A 19,518-nucleotide genomic window follows, 5' to 3' on the forward strand; every position below is an offset into this window, starting at 1 on the left:
ATGAGACAACTATCCAACTTCTCATCCTTTCACGTTCTCATAATCCGCCGTAAGGGTTTCCTTAATAATTGCCAAAATAGCCTTAACATCTTCATCGGAAAGTCTGAGCTCCCGCTCTTCAATAACACTATCCATCAACACCACCGCAGTGTAATCTTCCTCTTCGCCCTCTTCACCCTCCCCCTCTCCATCCACTTCCATGGCCTCTCCATTGGTACCTTCCTCTCCAGCTTCCTCAGTAGCAGGGTTACTGCTCAGTCCCACGCCGAGATTCAGAATCATAACGACCTCGGCTTTGGTTAGTCCGTAGGGCTGTAGGCGGATTACTAGGTCCCGAAGAGCGGTATCCATGGGTGTTGTTTCTGTGGAAGGGATTGGTGGCGGTATGGAATCACCATCTGCCTCTGTATTTGCTGGATTTGAAGCTCGCAGTGTGCCGGTCATTGTGGCTTGCGATTGTGATTTCGACTGGGAGGAGGAAGGGCGGGCTGTATAGCGGGGGTATCGTAGGAGATGGGGAGAGAGACGGCTTGCATAGTTGTGGATCTAGGAGAGTTAATATGGTGTTTTTCCTTGTATCGTTGACCTCTTGGTGTCTGGTTTGGAAGCTTGAGGGTCTAATCGGCTCCGCTTCAGGCTGGGGTCTGTGGTGTAGTTGTACTAAACCACAATACCCCTGTATAGCCAACTGGATCATTATAGCATTGCTCACCTCTTTTACCACTGTATTATGGTCTCTAAGATCTGGACTTGGTGCCCAGTTCCCCGAACTTGGCGGTGGTCGGCGGGGTGGATTGGAGGTCAGATAGGCCAGGACCTCGACATTGGTCAGAACGGCGGTTTGAGGGTCAATGATCTAGATAATTCTATTAGCAGTAGTACTCGGCTTTGGATTTAAGAAATCTTACCCTCATTTTGTGTGTTGAATTTGGCAAGATCGACTGGAGCAAATGGATGACTGGGCTGAAGGAAGGAAAATTGTTTGAACTGCCGGCAGAAATCAGGCGGTGTCTTTATCTACCTGCATATCTAGGCCAAATCCGGGAACAAGGTATAGGTAGGTAGGGCAAACCAACAGAGACGAGGCAGAGACGAGGCCTGAGTAAGATTGGTTGAGACTACAATTCGGAAGATACATGTACTCAAGTTTAGGATCAGTACTGAAGTATGAACAGATTATTCCAGCTAAAACTGTACTGCCTTGTTCCTAACGAGCACCCTCTGCGCCAGTGAAAGACCGGAGATCAACCTAAAATGCCCCAAAACATGCGAGCGACAGGAAGATTGCAACAAAAAAATCAAACAGAAATGAAAAAAAGGTGTGATATCATACAGATCCCAGGAAAGCCATCCGGTCACATTGCATAAACTTTTGAAAACATGCGCTTACTCTCCCTTGGACTTCTTCTTCTTCTTCTTCTCATCATCATCCTCGGAACGCTTGCGCTTCTTTCCATCGTCCTTGCTGGCCTTCTTGGCATCCTTCTTGGACTTCTTCAGGTCCTTCTTGCTGATTGAAGTGGGGTTGCCATCTTTATCGAAGGTGATCTCGCCACGCTCGAGCTTCCGCTCGTATCGCTTCACGCTAAGACCAGCCTTAGCAGCCAATGCCTCAATGTCGGTCTTCTTGGACTTGGACTTCTTCTTGGGGGACTCATCCTCGGACTCATCAGAGTCCTCGGCCTCCTCATCAGAGGCATCAGCCATCTCCTCATCCTCAACCTCCTCGACAAGCTTCTTCTGCTTCTTGTCCTTCTTAGCGGCAGCAGGCTCCTCGGAGGCCAGAGCATCGGCATCTGGGTTGTACTTGCGGGCTTCCTTCAGGTCGAACTTCTCGGCAGCACCGCTGGGGGCAATGGCCACACCACGGGGCTTAATGGGCTTTCCTTCCATACCAGCAAGCTTGCGCTCAAGGTTGTAGCGGGCCTCGGTTCCAAGAGCAGCCTTGTCCTCCTCGGTGGCATCGTCGCCCCACTCGGCGAGGGAGTCGACACGGATACCCAGAGAAGCCTTGGCGGCGAGGATACGGGCCATCTTGCCCTTGTTGCGGCCGGTAGCCTGGCCGATCAAAGAAGCGTGGTAGATCAGACCGTACTTAGGAGTATCGTGCTTAGTCTTGAGGGCACGGAAAAGGGCCTTCTCGGCACCGAGAATCTGGATGGTACTGGCGGGGCTCTTGGACAAGCTGGTAAGGCTGCCAGCGTGGGCAATCAGACGGGCACCAACGAGATCACCGACAAGAGCAGTCAGGTTGGGTGCAATGGCATTCATGCGGGAAGTGAGGTAGCTAGCAAGCTGGGCGCGGTATTCGTAGAAGCCAACGACTTGCTCAGCGAGGGCCTGGATGTTCTCCAAATCATCCTGGCTGATCTCGGTACCCATGGAACGATCGGCGGCAGCCTTAACAGCGCCTTCAATCTCCTCGGGAAGGATCTCAGCAAGATCGGAGGACTCCCAGTTGGAGCGCATACCCATCTTCAGGACGAGCTTGGCGTAGGCAATGTTGTCATTGAGGATCTTAGCCAGCTCGGGGAAGTGCCATCCGTACCATTCCTTGACACGCATAGCGTAGGTGTTCAGCTCCTTGTCAAGGTCATCGAGAAGACTGATGGCCTGGACAATCATAGTGTCGATCTTGTCGGGGGAGAACTTGAGCTTGTGACGGGCGAGAGAGTGGGACAGACCAAGGGACATGGTAGACATATCACTGGGGGCAAGGCCGGGAATGAGGGTGGTGAGGTGCTCACGGATGGCACGGAAGATGTCGTTGGTGCTGGAGTCAGCAATCAACTGGATGTCGAGACCGGGAAGCTTGCTGATGGAGTTTCCTATTCACACCAACAGTCAGTATATGCACCGCGAGAGGTTCTCTCAACAAATTGACCTACCGAGCTTGCTATCGGCAACGGCGAGGGACACCTTCTTCTCATCCTTAATTCCGTCAAGAAGCGAGGCCAGGGCGGGGGTGACCTTGCCCTCCATGACGGAGGCAGCCTCCTCCAGAGCTGAGGCAGCGCTGTCGAACTTCTGGAAGCTCTTCAGCTTGAGACTAGAGGGTATGTTAGTGACATTGTCGTCGATAGCAATTTTTTTGCGCCTCTTCAGCGAGTCCGTTGATTCCCACTCAAATTTTTATTCGGCGGAATTGGGAAGACACAATCGACGTACAGGTTGGAAACACCCTCGGCGGTGGAAGCCTCCTCGGCGATATCATCACGCTTGAGGAGCTTCTTGTCCTTGGCCTTCAGCAGGGCATAGCCCGCGCTGGTCTCAGTAAGGATGAAAAGCGTCATGGTGCGCGGCCACGGCGTTTAGGATCGAAAAAATAACAGGAAAGAAATGATCTAATCAAAGCGAACGATGAACCGAACTGAGGGAATGGTGGAAAAAAATAATTAGCGTAGGGCGTCGGCCACCGGTGTCGTTGGAGAATTTGAATCTAAATTTGCACGGAAGAAAAAAAGTTGAAAAGCGGGTGCCACGAGTGGCTTAGCCGTGTGGCTAGGTGCATGACTAAGCCCATGCGTGGTCAGGACGGATGGAGCTACAGCTGTGTCTCTCCAATCATCTTCTCCACATTCACCATGGAGGGCCTATTCTTTAATGTTAACGGCGGGTATGTGGTTTGCTGTCTTTGCTTGGTCTGAAGAGCCCGTTGTTGACTCTCTTAGATATGTCGAGGGCATTGTTCGTGGTTATCGGAACAGCCTGTTGAGCAGCCAGAACTATTCCAACCTCACTCAATGCGAGACAATTGATGGTATGCTCTATTGATCCCTCTGGCACTGTGGTAGGTTCTCTTAATGTATGCTTATTCTGACAATCATATCGAATAGATGTCAAACTCCAGCTTGCTCCCTCATATGGCGATTTCCTTGCCTCTCTCTCCCCCAACCCCTCCACCTCCGATCTGGCCAGCCGAATGACCGATAAACTGGTGTCTGAATTCAAGTACTTGATCGCACAAGCGACAGGCTCATCTGCCAAATTCCTCGAATACATGACATACGGATACATGATCGATAACATTGCTCTGTTGATCACAGGCACTCTACATGAACGAGACACCCGGGAACTTTTGGAGCGATGCCACCCTCTAGGATGGTTTGAGACACTTCCTGTGCTGTGCGTCGCGACAAACATTGAGGAACTGTACAACTCGGTACTGATCGAGACCCCATTGGCCGCCTACTTCAAGGGCAGTCTGAGCCACCAGGACTTGGACGAGCTGAACATTGAGATCGTTCGCAACACCCTCTACAAGAACTACTTGGAGGACTTCTACAACTTCATCAACACCCACCCAGACTTCAGCGGAACACCAACACAGGACGTCATGGCGGAGATTCTGCAATTCGAGGCGGACCGCCGTGCAATCAATATTACTCTCAACTCCTTTGGCACCGAGCTTTCCAAGCTTGAGCGGAGGAAATTGTACCCGGAGTTCGGCAATCTCTACCCAGAAGGAAGTCTCATGCTTTCCCGCGCAGAGGATGTTGAGGGTGTGGCCTTGGCTGTCAGTGCTGTGGCCGATTATAAGACATTCTTTGATGCTGTGGGTCTGAGCCAAGGTGGCGGCGGTCTCGGTGGTATGGGCGGAGGTCCAGCAGATGGGAAGAGCCTAGAGGATCTTTTTTACCAAAAGGAGATGGATATGTCCAAGCTGGTCTTCACCCGTCAATTCACTCCGGCTGTGGTGTACGCCTGGATGAAGTTGAAGGAGCAGGTAAGCCTCGGACAACCACCTATCTAATTTTGAGTTCGAATCTAACATGGCTAGGAAATCCGCAACGTTACCTGGATCTCAGAATGCATTGCTCAGAACCAGAAGGAGAGGATTGGAAACTTCATCTCCGTTTTCTAAGCTCGACTCGGGCACTCTATGATTTTCCCACCTCTTTGTACTTACCCATCTTCTTGGCTGGTATTTTGCGTTGGTTGCCAGCCGCTTTTCATTGTATCGAGTACCCAGTTTGTTCTTTAATGTGAGCGCATCGACCTCTTTTTTCCTTGATCGGGACAATGCAGTCATCTTTGATTTCGGCTGTTTTGCTTTTCTTTTCGTATCGGGCGTTCGGCATGTGCGTGACCTTATGTGACAGAAGTAGATGTATGCAATGGATTTGAGGCCACAGATGTGAGTTTCCCAATCAGTGTGCTTTGTGAGCTGGACTTAGGGTACGCTTAGTTAGGATTCAGGTCGTGCTCACAAAGCATGGAGTCGTTCCAAGCGCCCAACACCGCTATGGTGTTGGTGCGCCTAAGCACACAAATTTATTTTTGGTATTCCCTTACAAACAGCACTTAGGCGCAACATATACCTTCTTATGCTTTGAGATGAGAAGAATATAGGAAGACATATGTTACAAGATAGTTCCCAATTGAGCTAAGCCCAGGGCGGATCGCCTATCATAAGGGCTGCATCGATTGAAGCCCTGTAAGAATGTCAATTTCCAATCTAAGAGTATATGGGGAGATCGGAGCTAAATTGACATGAAATCGGCCGCGTTTTCATCAAACCCGATCTTGATAACTCGCCCCGAGGATGTCCCGAAGGCGAGAATGTTATTTCTTGAATCAATGCAGTTCGAAGATCACGTTCTGTATTGACATACAGACGGAAGCCCGATCAATGCTTCGTCCTGATACAGGATCGCGTTCCCGTTACACTAGATTCCCCAGTTCTGTCCTTCGTTTAGTTCGGCGACTGAGTATGACATTTGTCTCGTAGGCGATCTCACTAGCAGACGACTTGCATCCTGAGTGAATTCCATCCTATCAAATCCTTGTCCCATCTCAATTTCAAACCGGAGATTTCTTGACCGCCAGCGGGATAACCCAGAGCTGAATGCATGTTTCTCCAAGCAGTGCCAATTGGGATGAATCAGGCGAAAATGCAGCAGACCAAAGCCTAACTTCAAACCAAAAGACAGGCCCCGAGGTCTCTGCTGCGAGATCGTATATTCTGAACTGTTTGTCTCAGCCTATAACGAGTAGCCTTCCATCTCGAGAAAATTCGAGAAACTCGCCCCGCTGCTGTTCTTCGGGTACTTCACTCAATTCATGCTCTAACACAGTCGTTTTATCTGTGCTCAAAGCAAACAGGTAGAGCTTTCGATATATTGAGCTGCGGCGGTCTCACCACTCCGTGATATCTTTGGTTCGGTTCTCTTTATCGGGAATGTGAATTTCCCTATGGTTCTGGTACGGATGTCAATTATTTGGCCAGCAAAGCACTCAGTGCGGACGCGACTGAGAATATCCAGCAAATACACTCTTCGTTCGTCGTTGCCACAAACAGTCACTTGAGACCATTGGGGAGAGTTTGCCTCCTGAAGACCTCTCTTTCAAGAAAGCATGAGAATGTCTCTTTTTGATATTTCCGTTTCCCTTGGCTTGCACTTCGTTCTGCTTCGCTTTTATGTTGCTCTTCTGTGTCTTCTGTTTCTCTACTTTTCTCTCTCCTTAAGCTAAATTATCGTATTCGGTGGCTGACTGAGATTGGCGCTCTTAAAGCAAAGTGCCGATATATTGTACATCGTACGTTTATCCCTATCTCTAATACTACAAAGCACAAATTTCTTTTAATGCCTCATAGTTAGGCGAGCTCAATAATATAGGAGAAAGGAGGTAGTAGTACTCTTTTCTATGAACCAACCTCTACTCCTGATTCAAGGAAGTCGTCTAGAGGAGGCGGATATATATATATAGCACGCGAAAAGTACTGTCAGCTAAAGGGGTATATTGCGTGCGAAGCTTTTTAAATACCAAGACCTAAGGTAATGCCAAGGTCTTTCCGAAGCCTTCTTTGCCAACCGTGAACAGAAGGGAAGGCGGCCAGAGTATTGATAAGGTGAGGTAATGTTTTAGGTCGCGGTGGCAGTCACCCTCATCCATCTATTTCCTCCTTCGTTTCCCTCCCCTTCGTCTTCTAACCCATATAACCATTTTAAACCACAATCATGCCCCGAAAAGCCTCATCTTCTTCACAGAAATCCCTGTCTTCGGTGCCTGTATCGTCGTATCCGATGGGTACACATTTGTCTCCAGGATCTTCGAGTTCCTCTTTCGATTCCTCGTCAACATCAGAATTTCCGACCCCTAATGGATCCCCTCTATGCATTGGAAGCAATCATAGTGAAGTCAAAAGATACCCTGGAAGCTTGTCTGGTTAATGGGTCTATTGAGCGAGATATGTGTATAGTGACGGGTAGTGAACTAAGACCTCTCAAGCCTTTACAATCCCCACAACCTCCCCCAAAGAATCCACCACAAAATCCGGCTTCAATTCCTCACAAGCCTCCTGGTCTCCGTAGCCATATCGACACCAGCATACTTTGCTCTTGATATTCCGAGCGAACTGTATATCCGCCACCGTATCGCCCACCACCAGCACTTTCTCCGAGTCAATCTCCGGCAACCCATATCTCTCCCGCAAGACGGGAACTAGAACATCCATAAAGCTAGCCGGATCCGGCTTGCGCTTTGCACCGGGGGTCTTATCGCCGATGATTAAATCTTCGGGTACGTAGCCATCTAGGCCATTTCGCTCCAGGGCCGTTTTCACAGCGGCTACACCCTTGTTGCTCACAATAGCAATGGGGATCCTGTGGGCATTGAGTTCGATCAGGAGATCTTTGGCACCAGGGAAGGCCTTGATGAGCAATTGGCCGTGAGTGGCATAGAGAGAGCGATATTTTTCAATCCATTCGTTCTCAGTGGTCGAAGTGAAGTCGACAGGGGAGGGATGTAGGGCTTTGAAGGTATCGGCTAGACCGGCTCCGCTGGCGATAAGGCGGTAGATTTCGGATCGGGGAGGGCTTTGGGTGGGAAGGAGGGCATCAAAGGTGAGCTTTATGGTTCGGGAGATGGATTCATGTGTGTCGAATAGGGTGCCGTCGAAGTCGAAAATCGTGAGGGCTATCATCTTGATGAGTGTGTAGTTTAGAGTAAAGCGGTTGTTATGAACTGGGATATAACAGTTTGGAGGAGCTAGAGTACTAAATTCACCTACTGAACTACATTAACAACATCCGCGTAATGAATTAGAATACTTGCGGGGATTTCGCAGTAGCCTAGTTACGTGGCTCATGCCGCTAATGTGATGTTACATTGAGATAGTGTAGATACGAACTACCTAGTTATGGGTTTATAATAATAACACTAATAGCTTCTTGAGTGAAGTGATCCCTAATTATATTAGCGGAAGTATCAAACGATCCAACCTTTACTACTATCTCTGTAATTGTAAAGAGAATAATTCAATATCGAAATTTCCCAGTAGAGCCTAGTATATTTACTAGCAATCACATTCTCAAATAGTAAATATAGCTGACCAATCTGAATGGTGTCCCGAGGTCATGGCCCAACTCTGTGATAGCTATGTAAAAAGCCCCCCTATTTGATTCTGTCTCTAGACCTTTTTTGTGATAGATAGTCCTGCAAGTACCGCTCTCGCCGCAATGAAGAAAAATACACTTGCTACCATCATTGCACCGCCAAAGACCTGCAATCCCCAGTAAGTCCCGTTTTGCCGGCTCAGAATTGCACCCGCAATGGGACTTCCCGTAAGCGATGCAATACTGATGCAAGTAAACAAAACACCCTGACGAACACCGATCTTGGTCACGTCGGGCGAGATCTGGCCTAGTAGGGCGGGTACCATGCCTACAAATGCACCTGATGCAAACCCATACAATATGCTGAAGATAACATAGATAGCCGCACTCCCTGGAGCGAGAAGTGTGCCTGGAAGCCAGAGGGCTAGAATAACGATGGCGGATAAGGCGCACATAGAAATCATGACGTTAAACCGGCCTAATTTATCCCCTAGATAGCCTGGTAGGATTCGACCAGGGAGACTATAGAATAGGTTAGTTCAGCCTTAGTTATCTTATTAAGCTAGGATAAATGGTTATACTTACCTCGCGGCATTAAGTATAGTCAATAAGTACCCAGCTAGGTCTAGGTTGATTCCGTCCTCCTGCGCCTCTAGAACGATATAACTGATCGGCACAAACATTGCGAAAAACCCACAGCAAGATGCTAGCATAAGTAAGATAAACGGTACCTCCGAAAACGGACTTGTATAATCAGCCAGCTTCACTGGCCGCGGAACGTTTTTTATTCTCGATCGGACAGTCAGGTTGGCGATAATCAGGAGTGCGAGGATGATAAATCCAGAGATACGTAGAGACCATCCGAATCCAATACGAGGTAAGAGTCGCGATAATAAGATTGGGAAGACGACACCACCTAGTGACGAACCGCTGGAAACGATTCCAAATGCTAAGGCACGTCGTTTCTCAAACCATGTTGCGGTACAGGAGAGTGCGGACGAAAAGACAAAACTTGCACCTAGAGGACTGCAGATCCCCTGTGCTAGCAAAAATTGATAGTACTCCGTCGATATGGAAGTCATCATGATACCGAAGACGTGAAGACATGTCCCAATGATAAGAAGCCACTTTGGGCCATAATTATCGAATAGCTAAAAGAAAATTAGCATATATATACGTCCTAGACTTGGTGGGGTTAGATTCACTCTTCCAATAACCAGTCCAGCCGCAAAGAGTACGAATGGCTCCAAAGATAGAATCCAGGAGATGCTGGACGCCGAATAAGAATGCAATTGATTGTTCTGGTAGTACTCCTGAAAAATGCCAATGGCTGGGGTTCAAGCATATCAGGTCATCGGTCGGCATGAGAAATGCGAGAAATAGGGAGGACTCTCACCATTCACCCAGCCAAAAGCACAGAATAGACAGCACCATGCCCCAAAGACTACTGTCCAAGCGCGAAGTCCTTGATCCAACTGTCCCTGTTCAACTTTATCCTCCTCGTTCCGACAGACAGCCACCGCGGTTTTCGATTCTGTGGCCATGTCTGGAGCAAATCTGGGCTTTGGGGTAACTGCACAAGCAGAAAGGAAAAGGACTCCAAAATATGAAATAAAAACGAGAAAGAAAAAAAGCCCTATCGGAGCTAAGATATTCCTATCAAGTACCGGGGGCGCGCCCATGTGACTCAGATAACATCGAGTGCTAACACGAGGAGAAGAAATAGGAATGGAGGCGACTACAACATAACCACCAATACACACCTTTCTCATTGGATACTTGCGGCCTACTCCATCATCGCCTTCTTAAAGCATTGTACTAGTTTCAACTTCTCTGTTATCTTTATACCAGGGTCGACGGCCGTTTATATGGCCTTTTGATATCTTACAGGTCTTTCAGCGGTACCTCTAGCGGCAGTCCTTTCAGTCGGCCCTTTTAGCCCGTCCTTTTAGCCGGTCCTTTTAGTGAGTCCTTCTAGTAGGCTTGCTTCTTAAATACTTTTCTTAGATATCTCAAAGATAGATTGATCGAGGTCCTAAAAGCCATTCAATATCAAGGCTGGGAGAGCGATAGAGGGGTAAATCTTTAGCAGTTGATCAAAGACCTCGATTTTGACACGCACTACTAGCTTTTAGATATGTATTCAAAGTAGTTATGAGGCATGATATGTATTTAAACTGAATGTGTGATTTATATGGCCGTGATTGGTTTACACGGGGCATGGGACGGGCCGGCGATCCGCTGCGGATCCATCGATATGTTCTACTCCAACTACTCTGGTGTCTCGGGTCGAAGACAACCTATGACGGGGTGTAAATTTGACCCTCCATCATCAAGAGGCAGTCCTACGGGAATCAATCCAAGACCAGAGCCATGTCAAGATGAGGTATACCCTCCACACCTGTTCTTAATGGCTCACGGGGCTCGAGATTGTAATCTCAGTCGATTAGAATCCGTCTAAGAGAAGCATCACGAACACAAAGACCCAATGGCAGTATGGTCCTAGCTTAAGGAAATTTCGAAGGCTCTGTATGAGACTGGATGTCCCAAACAACTCGATCCTCTCAATCTATTGGTCAAAGGTGCTGCATTGGAATGATTGCTGGCATAGATCGCGTGCCGCACCCGAATTCACTAGGGTTGTACATCAATATGCTGACTGGCGCATTTGTTGTCAACGGCCTTCCAATTGCTCGTTATCCACAGGATAGAGCGCAATCAAGCATAAACATTATGTTAGGGAAGTAGTCGGCGATGGTGCCCAGTGATGAACCAAATGCAGCTTACCGATGCAATACATGGTGCATACTGTGTCCCTAAAAATAGATGCATATGCTTCCGATGTATGTATGATGATATTTGAAATTGAATAGAGTTTTTGGGTCGTATGAGCAGAGATCCTCGAGCAACCAATATCTCAGTGGCATGCCTCCTGCGTATACGCCATTCTCGCGGCTCAAATTCAGTCAGTTAAAAGTTCTGACATGGATATTAGACAAAGTGCGCCCTCCCATGATAGTCTACCCATGATATATGGGATCAAGGGGAGTATTGGTTAGTATCTTTCTTCAGGGACCAATATGACGCGACCCGAAATATCACTTTTGCTGGCAGTGACTCCATATGGAGTATTGCTCTCCCAAATCTTTCGGGAAAGAGAGTAGACGACTGCCCTCTTGGGGTGTTTAGGGGACCATGAATCATGTACCCTGAATGCGATATGTGAGCATCAGAATAGAAGAGGAAAGGATGTGAATGCCAGACAGTATCTGGTATCATATGCAAGGGTTGAAAATCGTAATCAATCAAGAACAGACCGACATGCATGGGCTTCAATATTGGAAAGTATTACGTCTCCATGAAGTACATAGCTCAGCCACATTGATAGTCTAGTCCAAGACCGGCGATTACACGCATATCGAAAAAATGGAAATTTTCCAATTTCGATTCAACATTCATTGCTCATATGTGCAAATGGCAAAGGGTGTGGCAGAGGTAGATAGTATGACAGGAAAATTCGAAACAAAAGTAGAAAAGCCAGCCAAAGCCAGATGGGAGCAAACGATAGAAATCACAGAGTACCAGAACGAATCCAGTGTACCAAGTCTACTGCGAGCCTGGATCTATGGCAAGGGGAATTGAGGTTGAGGGTGTCGTAGAGCAAACATGGAAATTTTAGGATATCGCAAGAAAGAAAAAGAAAAAATTTAGACAGCGATCAATCATACTGGAAGAGAACACTGATACTCTCACCATGGTGCACACGGCGGATGGCCTGGGGTACAAGTCAGTATATTATGCGGAATGTATCAAATGTATGAGACTCACCTCGCCGAAGACATGCCCGACTTCTAGGACTTCCAGCTTGGGGCAGCGGCGCAGGTGTTCAACCTGATCCACGCTGTTGGTCACAACGACCTTGTCAAGGGCACTAGCGTTGATGCGCTCGATAGCGTCGCCACTCAAGATACCGTGGGTGACAAGGGCGTATACCTGAGAGGCACCTTCCTTCTTGAGCAGTTTCGCAGCACGAGTGATGGTATTCGAGGTGTCCGCTAGATCATCAATCAAGATGGTTATCCGATCACGGACATCGCCAACCAACATCATGGTGGCGTTCTGGCGGTCAGTGATTTTGGTGGGGCGGCGCTCCTGATGAGATTGTTAGCGAATGACAGGAAAAGTTCGAGCGCCTAGTTAGCCTACCTTGTGGATCAGGGCAAACTCCATCCCCATTTGGTCAGCAATTGCCGTAGCGCGCTTGGCACCTCCGGCATCGGGGCTGACGATGACAGCCTGCTTGTAGTTGGGGATGTTGCGCTGGATGTAGCTCTTCAGGAGAGGTCGGCCGTACAGATTGTCAACCGGGATATCGAAGAATCCCTGGTACTGCGGGTCGTGCAAATCCATGGTGATGATGTGATCAGCACCGGCGCAGGTAAGCAGGTCTGCCACAAGGGTGCCGGCCTGAGCAACCCACTGCTTGTAACCGGGACGCGGCTGGAAAGAGTTGATCTTGGAGGAGGTGCTCGCTGTGTCATCGGTGGTGTTGGTCAAGGACTTGAGGGAATCCGTTGTGTCGCTGCGGGGCAGACCGTTGCCCCGTCGCTTCACGGGGCTACCAGTGCTGTCCTCAATCTGAGCCCTGGCAAGGCCCTTTTGGAGGTTTTCAATTCCATTCATGCCCAGACCCTCAGTTTTTCCACCAGGACCCGGAGTCGGAGGGGTGCTCTCGAATGTGTAGCCATTGGAGTGTTTTCCCCCCACAGATGACTTGACGAGAGGAGCTCCGGCCTTGTCATAAGGAATGTCACTCTGACGAGAGTAAGGGAAAAGAGGGAGAACAGCGGTGACTCGCCGGGCCGAGGCGGTCTTGCAGGCGGAAATGGTGATGAGGAGCTCTAGCAGGTGGTCGTTGACTTTTCCGCCGCCGGATTGAATGATGTAGACATCCTTTTCACGGACAGACTCCTGGATTTCAACACGAGTCTCACCCACAGCGAATTTTGAAAGCAGAACCTCGGCAGGAGGTATGCCGAGAACACCGCAAATGCTCTGAGTCAACTGAGGGTGGGAGTTGCCTCCGATAACGACAAGATTGCGAACCATGGCGTCTATATTTGTGGAAGTATCGGTCGCCAGGGTTGAAATAGGAAGGATCAAGGAGAAGGACGCTCGATCTGAAGGAAATCAGGATCGGAGGGAATGAGTGGAGGGGGAAAATCTGGGGGGCGATCTCGGTGAGCAGTCAAGGGAGTAAAAAATAAAGTGAAAAGAAAGAATATAAGAGTTTTTGAAATTGAAGATAAATGCTACCTCATGGCTGAGCAAAAATCGAGTCTTCGAGGGACAAAAGACATAAAAAAAAAAGCGACGATGTGAGTCCCGCGATGGGAAAAAAAGCCTCTTGGGAGTGGAGCGGACCTGTGGCTGATGCCTCAGGTGGCAAATGGTCCGCATTGGGTAAAGCGCATGTCGTAACGACGCAGGCCCCGCAAAAATCGGCCTCTGCCAATTGCTTCGGGGCAGACAGGAACGCAGTAAATGGTCAGCAGGTTTACTGCTTCCAATTTTCCATTTCCATATACATGACTTTTGCTCAAATCCCCTGTCGCTTTGGAAATCATAAAAAGAAAAAGAGAACCATATTCATGCGTGACTCCTATGCTCCGGTACCCGATATATGTACTAAGAAAAAAAAAACATAAAAGAGCTTGGCATAACTCTCTCCCGCTGAGTGCAGTCTGCTCTGGGAATCCGTTCATTCGCCCGTTCCAACCTCCCTAGAATAAAGTCAGTACTATTGTCCCGATATCCGAAAAGGGACGGTTGAGGCTCACAAGTCAAGCTGAACTCCGTTGCTCACTCCATAATCCTCCAGTGTAAGTTGATCTTTGAAAGGGCGTTCGCCTTGGCGTTTGAGAAGGATTTCGTGGGGTTCACGGCCGATTCGAGCTGCCACTTGAGCCTTGAATAGCTCTATGTAGAATGTTAGTACACTGGTAGAAATCAACAGTAGAAAGAGACATACTAATCGGATCTGAGGCAAGACAGGGGATTGCGGCTTTGGTTCCCAGACGATCATTGACATGGACCACAATCATGGGTTCAGATGATTGCGGAGCAACCGGCTTCTTTTCTTTCTTTTCCTTCTTCGCTTTCTTTTCTTGCTCTTCGCGTGGCGCATTTCGATCATCACGTCGTGGGCCCCGGTCGCGGTCACCATCTCTTGGTCTATCTCCATACCGGTCACCCTCTCGGTCACGTCGTGGTGATCGTGGTCGATCTCGATATCCGCGTTCTAATCTGCGATCATCGCGAGAATCATCGGTGCGGCTTTTGTCCTTCCACCGAAAGCCCCCAGTCGTTTTTCTGGGACGCTCTCTATCGGGGTTTTCTCTCGCGCGGGGAGATCTGCTCCGTGATCGGTCACCCATGACTGTAGATGAAGAAAAGATGAAGTTGCGTGGGTGCCTGACAAGCCCAGATGTAATCCAAACGGAGCAGCTGTGAGGCACGTGATGAGATGCAGCTGCCAGTGGGGTACGCTAGTCCTATATAGGGCTAGCGTGTTGATTCACTAGAGCTCTCCTGTGTCAAGTGCGTTTGGTCTCTCCGCATGTTTGATTTACCTCTTAAATCAACAGGCTGCAATGCAAATTATCACTCAATCCTGAACCTGTGGTTTTTCTATAACTAGCTCATCTCTACCCAAAATGCCAGGGCGACTTGAGATTCAGCGTCCCTCTCCGACAACTGTCTCCTTCACGGTATCGAATGTGCCACAGCGATCGAGCTCCCCCGCCAAAATCCTATTCGGTCTCCAAGTACTGCTGCGTGCGGGTTTGTTCATCTGTGTGATTGTTGCCGGTATTGTGCGCGTCCGGACTATCTTCTTCCAAGAAGATCGGGGGGTGATAAATTGGCCAACCGTGTGGTCGAGCCCGCTCGGATCCAAACTATGTCGCTTGGTAGATTCATACAACCCGCTGACAATTGCTGTGGTTTGTGCCTTTGTCATATACGGTGTTTTCAGAAGAGGTTATGTTGGTAAGCTGGGAAGGAAGAGTTGGCTTTATGAGATATATATGTGCATGGCTGATCGTTCGACAGAGGAATCGCTCTTGGTTATTCGAGGCTTCGGGATCCAGACCTCGACATCGTCTTCAACGTATCTTTCTACTGCCTCGACAAGGTTCATTCCTACCACACAAATTCAAGATATCGTCATTCACGAAGCCTTCAAGGGCTTCGAAGTCCGCTTTTATTTGGCGGTCATTGTCGAAGGCGAGCCTAATGTTCTAGTGGTCTTTCCGGTATGTGATATTCTCAACGTTATGTACTCCAAGCTAATTTTGTGAATAGCATATGTTGCCCAAGCGAGAGATCTTAGAGCAGGTTTGGAGAGGTTCTAGGCGATGTCTCTATGATGCAAAGTCATGATATGTCCACAGCCTCTGCATCAACAAAATCTTGTTGATGCAGAAGCCTATCTTGCTCCAGTTCCGAGGCTCAATGCTTTATCAGCGAGTATATACAACGAGGTTCATTCCAGTGCAGCCCTTGCAGCATCGCCCTTTGCTAGTCTCCGCTGCTTGATGACAAGTCCTTTGGCATTTTGAACCTCCACGGTCTCCATCTTGGACTTCTTATCGACAGGGGTATATTTCCCACCAACAGAAGTGTCGTTTCCGCCATACCAAATCTTGGCACCTCTATTTGATCTCTTGGAATATCCCGCGTTCAGCCATTGCTCGTCGAGGTCTTCCACGTTCTGGTTGCCTTGGCTGGCAGTTAAGTCTAGGAGAGCACCCGCTAGAATCTCATCTATCTTGCGCTTTCTCCAGACAGTCCACATCCGTTCAACGGTGCCCCGCATCCCAAATTTGCTGTCACCCTTGGCACTTCCCTTGCAGTTTGCAGGGTTGTCACCAGCATAGACCCAGTTCAAGGAATCCAGACGGCTGCCAGACTTGATGTCAGGGAAAATACAGTCCCAGAGGACCAAGGGAGCATCGTCAGCCATCGCATAGGTTGGCTTTCGCGGATTCTTAGCAATGTCCAGCAGTTCAGGGACGATGGATGGGGACTCGAGGCCCTGTCCCACTAGGAACAAGATTGCAACCATGTGCCGCACCTGGTGCCACAGGAAGGCAGAACCGTGGAGGTTAAACGAGTAGACCTGAGGGATACTTTGAGAAACCGTATCGGGCGTCACCAAATCCGGTTCAGGCACACAACCCTCTTTGGCCTGGAATCCAGTCTTTCCAACATAGCCCACGGGGTTGACCTTGGGATTGACAGCTTCGATACTAGAGTGATGGATAATGCGTTCAAAATTATCAATCTGCTTGTTGGTGTCTAACTTGCAGAAATTCCGGAAATCATGCGAACCCTCGAAATGCTTAGCTGCCTCGCGCATAGCCTCAATATCGAGCCAGCCCTCGCGGAATTCAGCACGTGGTCCCTTGCCATTCTGTGCGCGGTTCTGGAACCCAATGGACCCGGGAGTGGGAGAGAACGCTGGGTTAGTGAAGAAGTACTTGTACCGACGTTCACGGCAGGAGAAGCGGGCATCGAAACCAGGCGGCGGGTTAGGACACCACGCCAGAACTCTGATGTCTTCCGGAAGCACTCTGTTCAGAATATTGATATAGTTCATCTCATCGGCTACATCATCCCACTCCTTTTCTGTAGATCCCGAGTCAATGCTCATCGCATCCTCGCCCTCAGCGGGGGTCTTGGGCATGGGTCGTTGACTGCGGACCCGCAATCCAATAACCTGCCCGAAAGCGCTCACGCCCTTATCCGTGCGACCTGCTTTAGAGTAATCGCATCCATCCCAGTAAAGATGGTAGGGGCGCATGGGGACGCGCGCCTCTCTTTCGGGCGGCTCAAGATCCGAAGTGGTCTCAGGGGAGATGAGCCGTGTACGCTTCAGTGCCTTCCAAAGAATCTCTTCGACTGTGGGTAGAGGCGTGGTATTGCCATTTGTATGTTCGAGTCCATTGTATTCCTGGCCTAGGTATGCAAACTTGAGCGCAATGAATCGCGTTGAGTATTTGGAGGGGTCAAAAGTGCGATCGGCTTTCGGGGGTTTCTGGACTTTAACAAAGCGCAACGGCGCAGCCACCGGTGTACTGTCGCTGTCTAGAGGAGAGTGTGGTCGTTTCTTAGAAGTATTGAATGATTCAGTAAGAGGTATCGCGGGTTCCTGGACGTCGGCGGTGATGGGCGCAGAAGAGCAGGGTCTCTGCGACGGCTCTTCGGCCGGCACCGTAAACTCAGTCGTCTGAGAGTGAAGCTGGCGCTCTAACTCTGTAATGCGCGCGATCAGGCTAGTGTTACTCCAGGCCGAGTAGTCAGGCTGGTCCTTGTTGGTGATGTCCGCCATGGTTTCGGGTGTGGGAGTGCGAGATTGGCTCAAGTATCGTGTTTGCCTGAAAACTTGTTGGAGGTTGCAAGTCCGTGGAAAGAGTCTCGCAGACGGTTTCCACATACCACGTCAACCGACTGAGGCTGAGATTGTATAGGTGTGGACGTTGAAACGGCGGGGATCGAAATTGAAAAAGTTCCGCGGAGGCGCTGTTTAGTGTATTTTTTGTATTGTATTTTATATAGTGGTGTAATTACAGACACTCTTTGCAAAGCATGCATGTATTCAATGTATATCACTGTACTGGGGGAGGTTAGCTGCAAATAATCCCTCCATATCTTCTCTGAGATAATAATTTGGGTGGTTTAAGACTTTAATAGGTATCAATGACATGATGTTAGGTCTGCAACAACAATATATAAAATTCCACATGTTGGACTCGCCAAGAATTGAGCCTTATCACCCGTCAATTCGCCTCTCTAACGTAAAACGCACCCACTGTTCTCTGAAAACGAGATTGTGATGAAAATACTTGTATAGACTGTCCTCTGGCCTCATTAGAGATAACTCTCTGCAATATACTTATTACTTGACCGGCCGAAGGGTGGTTGATCAATACCTGAACAGTTGCACATAAGTCGAATCAACGGCTCTTCCGGGATGGCTGAGATAGATCCTCACCCAGAAAATGCCAAATCGGTCTCTTTACTTCTACTCGGAGATGCGGGATGTGGGAAATCAACATTTTTAGCGTGAGTACCTAGCCAGCCCACGGAATGGAAGCCAGCTGTCTGCGATCTCCAATCTCCGACGCTATATATATAACGTTGTTTAAGGACATACTAACACGCGCCAGTCGCCTGAAAAGTGGAAGACCATCTTCATCAGGTCCCTCTAATACTGATCAAAATACCCTTGAAGTATTGCGAGATGGCGATCAGCCTTTTATTTATGACATTCGGTTTTCAAAAAGAAATTTACTCTAGAACTCTACGACACATCCAACCCAAACCAGCATTGGACAAACCTTCGACCTGACGTGGTTGTTATGGCCTTTGATATATCTAACCGAGATACGCTCGACGGACTGAAACAGGTTGGTCTCACATATATATTCGCATATGTTCGGAGTAATTGCCAATCCATGCTGATACTCAATGCTCCTGCTTAGTGGCGAAATGACATTACTCGTTACTTCCAATACGGTCATGGCGAACGCCTTCCAGTGATGATGCTAGGTCTGAAAAGGGACCTACGGAGAGAAGGCGAGGGAATCATCTATCCACAGGAGGTGAGTGGTTATGAACTGGAATCTCGAGTCGTGAGCTGGCTAACTGAGTTGCCTAGGCCTATCGTATCGCGCAGGAACTTCGTTGTGATAGATACGCTGAGTGTTCGGCTGTCACAGGCGAGCTGCTCGCAGAGACATTTGAAGATCTCGCTAGATTAGCGGCAATGGCGACGACTGAAAAAGGTGGCCAGAGTGAGGGCCCTTCTTGCGTTATTCTTTGAGTGTTTTGTTGTTGATGTTTTATGTTGCTTGCCATCATACCCAAATATGTATAAATTAGTTGTGTCAATACCCAAGATCTATACTCTCAGGGCCATTTTCGCGCTCTATCTAGGTAATTTGCCTTAATGACCAATTTATAGAGACATTCAAGGCACACGAGAAGAGAAAGCTACGTTATATCCATTGCCTGTTTGTGACCTCTTGTTTCCTTGTTCAACTCAAGTATATATGGTCCTGCGAAATCCCGTGGTTGACATTTTGAATTGTTTGACGTTAGACATCTCTAAATG

General features: G+C 48.6%; 10 protein-coding genes across 10 annotated transcripts; 3 read left to right on the forward strand and 7 right to left on the reverse strand.

The window, feature by feature from the left end:
- Positions 1-21: 21 nt before the first annotated feature.
- On the reverse strand, positions 22-914 carry N7500_010451 (uncharacterized protein; the record flags this gene model as incomplete). The annotated part of the gene is made up of 3 exons (XM_056681589.1): positions 22-546; positions 713-856; positions 909-914. The coding sequence occupies 3 exons, from the start codon at positions 912-914 to the stop codon at positions 22-24; spliced, it is 675 nt and encodes a 224-aa protein (XP_056528971.1).
- A 472-nt stretch (positions 915-1,386) lies between these two features.
- Positions 1,387-3,293, reverse strand: nop58 (RNA-processing protein NOP58; the record flags this gene model as incomplete). Its single annotated transcript, XM_056681590.1, has 3 exons — positions 1,387-2,828; positions 2,889-3,049; positions 3,169-3,293. 3 exons carry the CDS (start codon positions 3,291-3,293, stop codon positions 1,387-1,389), a joined length of 1,728 nt encoding a protein of 575 aa, XP_056528972.1.
- A 265-nt stretch (positions 3,294-3,558) lies between these two features.
- N7500_010453 (H(+)-transporting V0 sector ATPase subunit d) lies at positions 3,559-4,864 on the forward strand (the record flags this gene model as incomplete). Its single annotated transcript, XM_056681591.1, has 4 exons — positions 3,559-3,616; positions 3,672-3,760; positions 3,837-4,726; positions 4,781-4,864. The coding sequence occupies exons 1-4, from the start codon at positions 3,585-3,587 to the stop codon at positions 4,862-4,864; spliced, it is 1,095 nt and encodes a 364-aa protein (XP_056528973.1). The 5' UTR covers positions 3,559-3,584.
- Positions 4,865-7,228: 2,364 nt separating this feature from the next.
- N7500_010454 (HAD family hydrolase) lies at positions 7,229-7,927 on the reverse strand (the record flags this gene model as incomplete). The annotated part of the gene is made up of 1 exon (XM_056681592.1): positions 7,229-7,927. One exon carries the CDS (start codon positions 7,925-7,927, stop codon positions 7,229-7,231), a length of 699 nt encoding a protein of 232 aa, XP_056528974.1.
- Positions 7,928-8,413: 486 nt separating this feature from the next.
- On the reverse strand, positions 8,414-9,883 carry N7500_010455 (uncharacterized protein; the record flags this gene model as incomplete). Its single annotated transcript, XM_056681593.1, has 4 exons — positions 8,414-8,861; positions 8,925-9,490; positions 9,545-9,669; positions 9,736-9,883. 4 exons carry the CDS (start codon positions 9,881-9,883, stop codon positions 8,414-8,416), a joined length of 1,287 nt encoding a protein of 428 aa, XP_056528975.1.
- A 2,174-nt stretch (positions 9,884-12,057) lies between these two features.
- N7500_010456 (ribose phosphate diphosphokinase subunit PRS5) lies at positions 12,058-13,448 on the reverse strand (the record flags this gene model as incomplete). Its single annotated transcript, XM_056681594.1, has 3 exons — positions 12,058-12,114; positions 12,168-12,491; positions 12,546-13,448. 3 exons carry the CDS (start codon positions 13,446-13,448, stop codon positions 12,058-12,060), a joined length of 1,284 nt encoding a protein of 427 aa, XP_056528976.1.
- A 652-nt stretch (positions 13,449-14,100) lies between these two features.
- Positions 14,101-14,776, reverse strand: N7500_010457 (ubiquitin-like protein HUB1; the record flags this gene model as incomplete). The annotated part of the gene is made up of 3 exons (XM_056681595.1): positions 14,101-14,122; positions 14,180-14,318; positions 14,371-14,776. The coding sequence occupies 3 exons, from the start codon at positions 14,774-14,776 to the stop codon at positions 14,101-14,103; spliced, it is 567 nt and encodes a 188-aa protein (XP_056528977.1).
- Positions 14,777-15,055: 279 nt separating this feature from the next.
- Positions 15,056-15,782, forward strand: N7500_010458 (PIG-H family GPI synthesis protein; the record flags this gene model as incomplete). The annotated part of the gene is made up of 3 exons (XM_056681596.1): positions 15,056-15,389; positions 15,453-15,655; positions 15,705-15,782. The coding sequence occupies 3 exons, from the start codon at positions 15,056-15,058 to the stop codon at positions 15,780-15,782; spliced, it is 615 nt and encodes a 204-aa protein (XP_056528978.1).
- Positions 15,783-15,885: 103 nt separating this feature from the next.
- N7500_010459 (pseudouridine synthase DEG1) lies at positions 15,886-17,733 on the reverse strand (the record flags this gene model as incomplete). Its single annotated transcript, XM_056681597.1, has 1 exon — positions 15,886-17,733. The coding sequence occupies one exon, from the start codon at positions 17,731-17,733 to the stop codon at positions 15,886-15,888; it is 1,848 nt and encodes a 615-aa protein (XP_056528979.1).
- Positions 17,734-18,375: 642 nt separating this feature from the next.
- Positions 18,376-19,227, forward strand: N7500_010460 (Small GTPase superfamily Rho type; the record flags this gene model as incomplete). Its single annotated transcript, XM_056681598.1, has 5 exons — positions 18,376-18,467; positions 18,572-18,635; positions 18,689-18,811; positions 18,887-19,006; positions 19,063-19,227. The coding sequence occupies 5 exons, from the start codon at positions 18,376-18,378 to the stop codon at positions 19,225-19,227; spliced, it is 564 nt and encodes a 187-aa protein (XP_056528980.1).
- Between the last annotated feature and the right edge of the window lie 291 nt (positions 19,228-19,518).

Source organism: Penicillium coprophilum (assembly GCF_028826855.1).
Source record: "Penicillium coprophilum strain IBT 35676 chromosome Unknown utg000006l_segment0_segment0, whole genome shotgun sequence".
NCBI classification, from domain to species: Eukaryota; Fungi; Ascomycota; class Eurotiomycetes; order Eurotiales; family Aspergillaceae; genus Penicillium; species Penicillium coprophilum.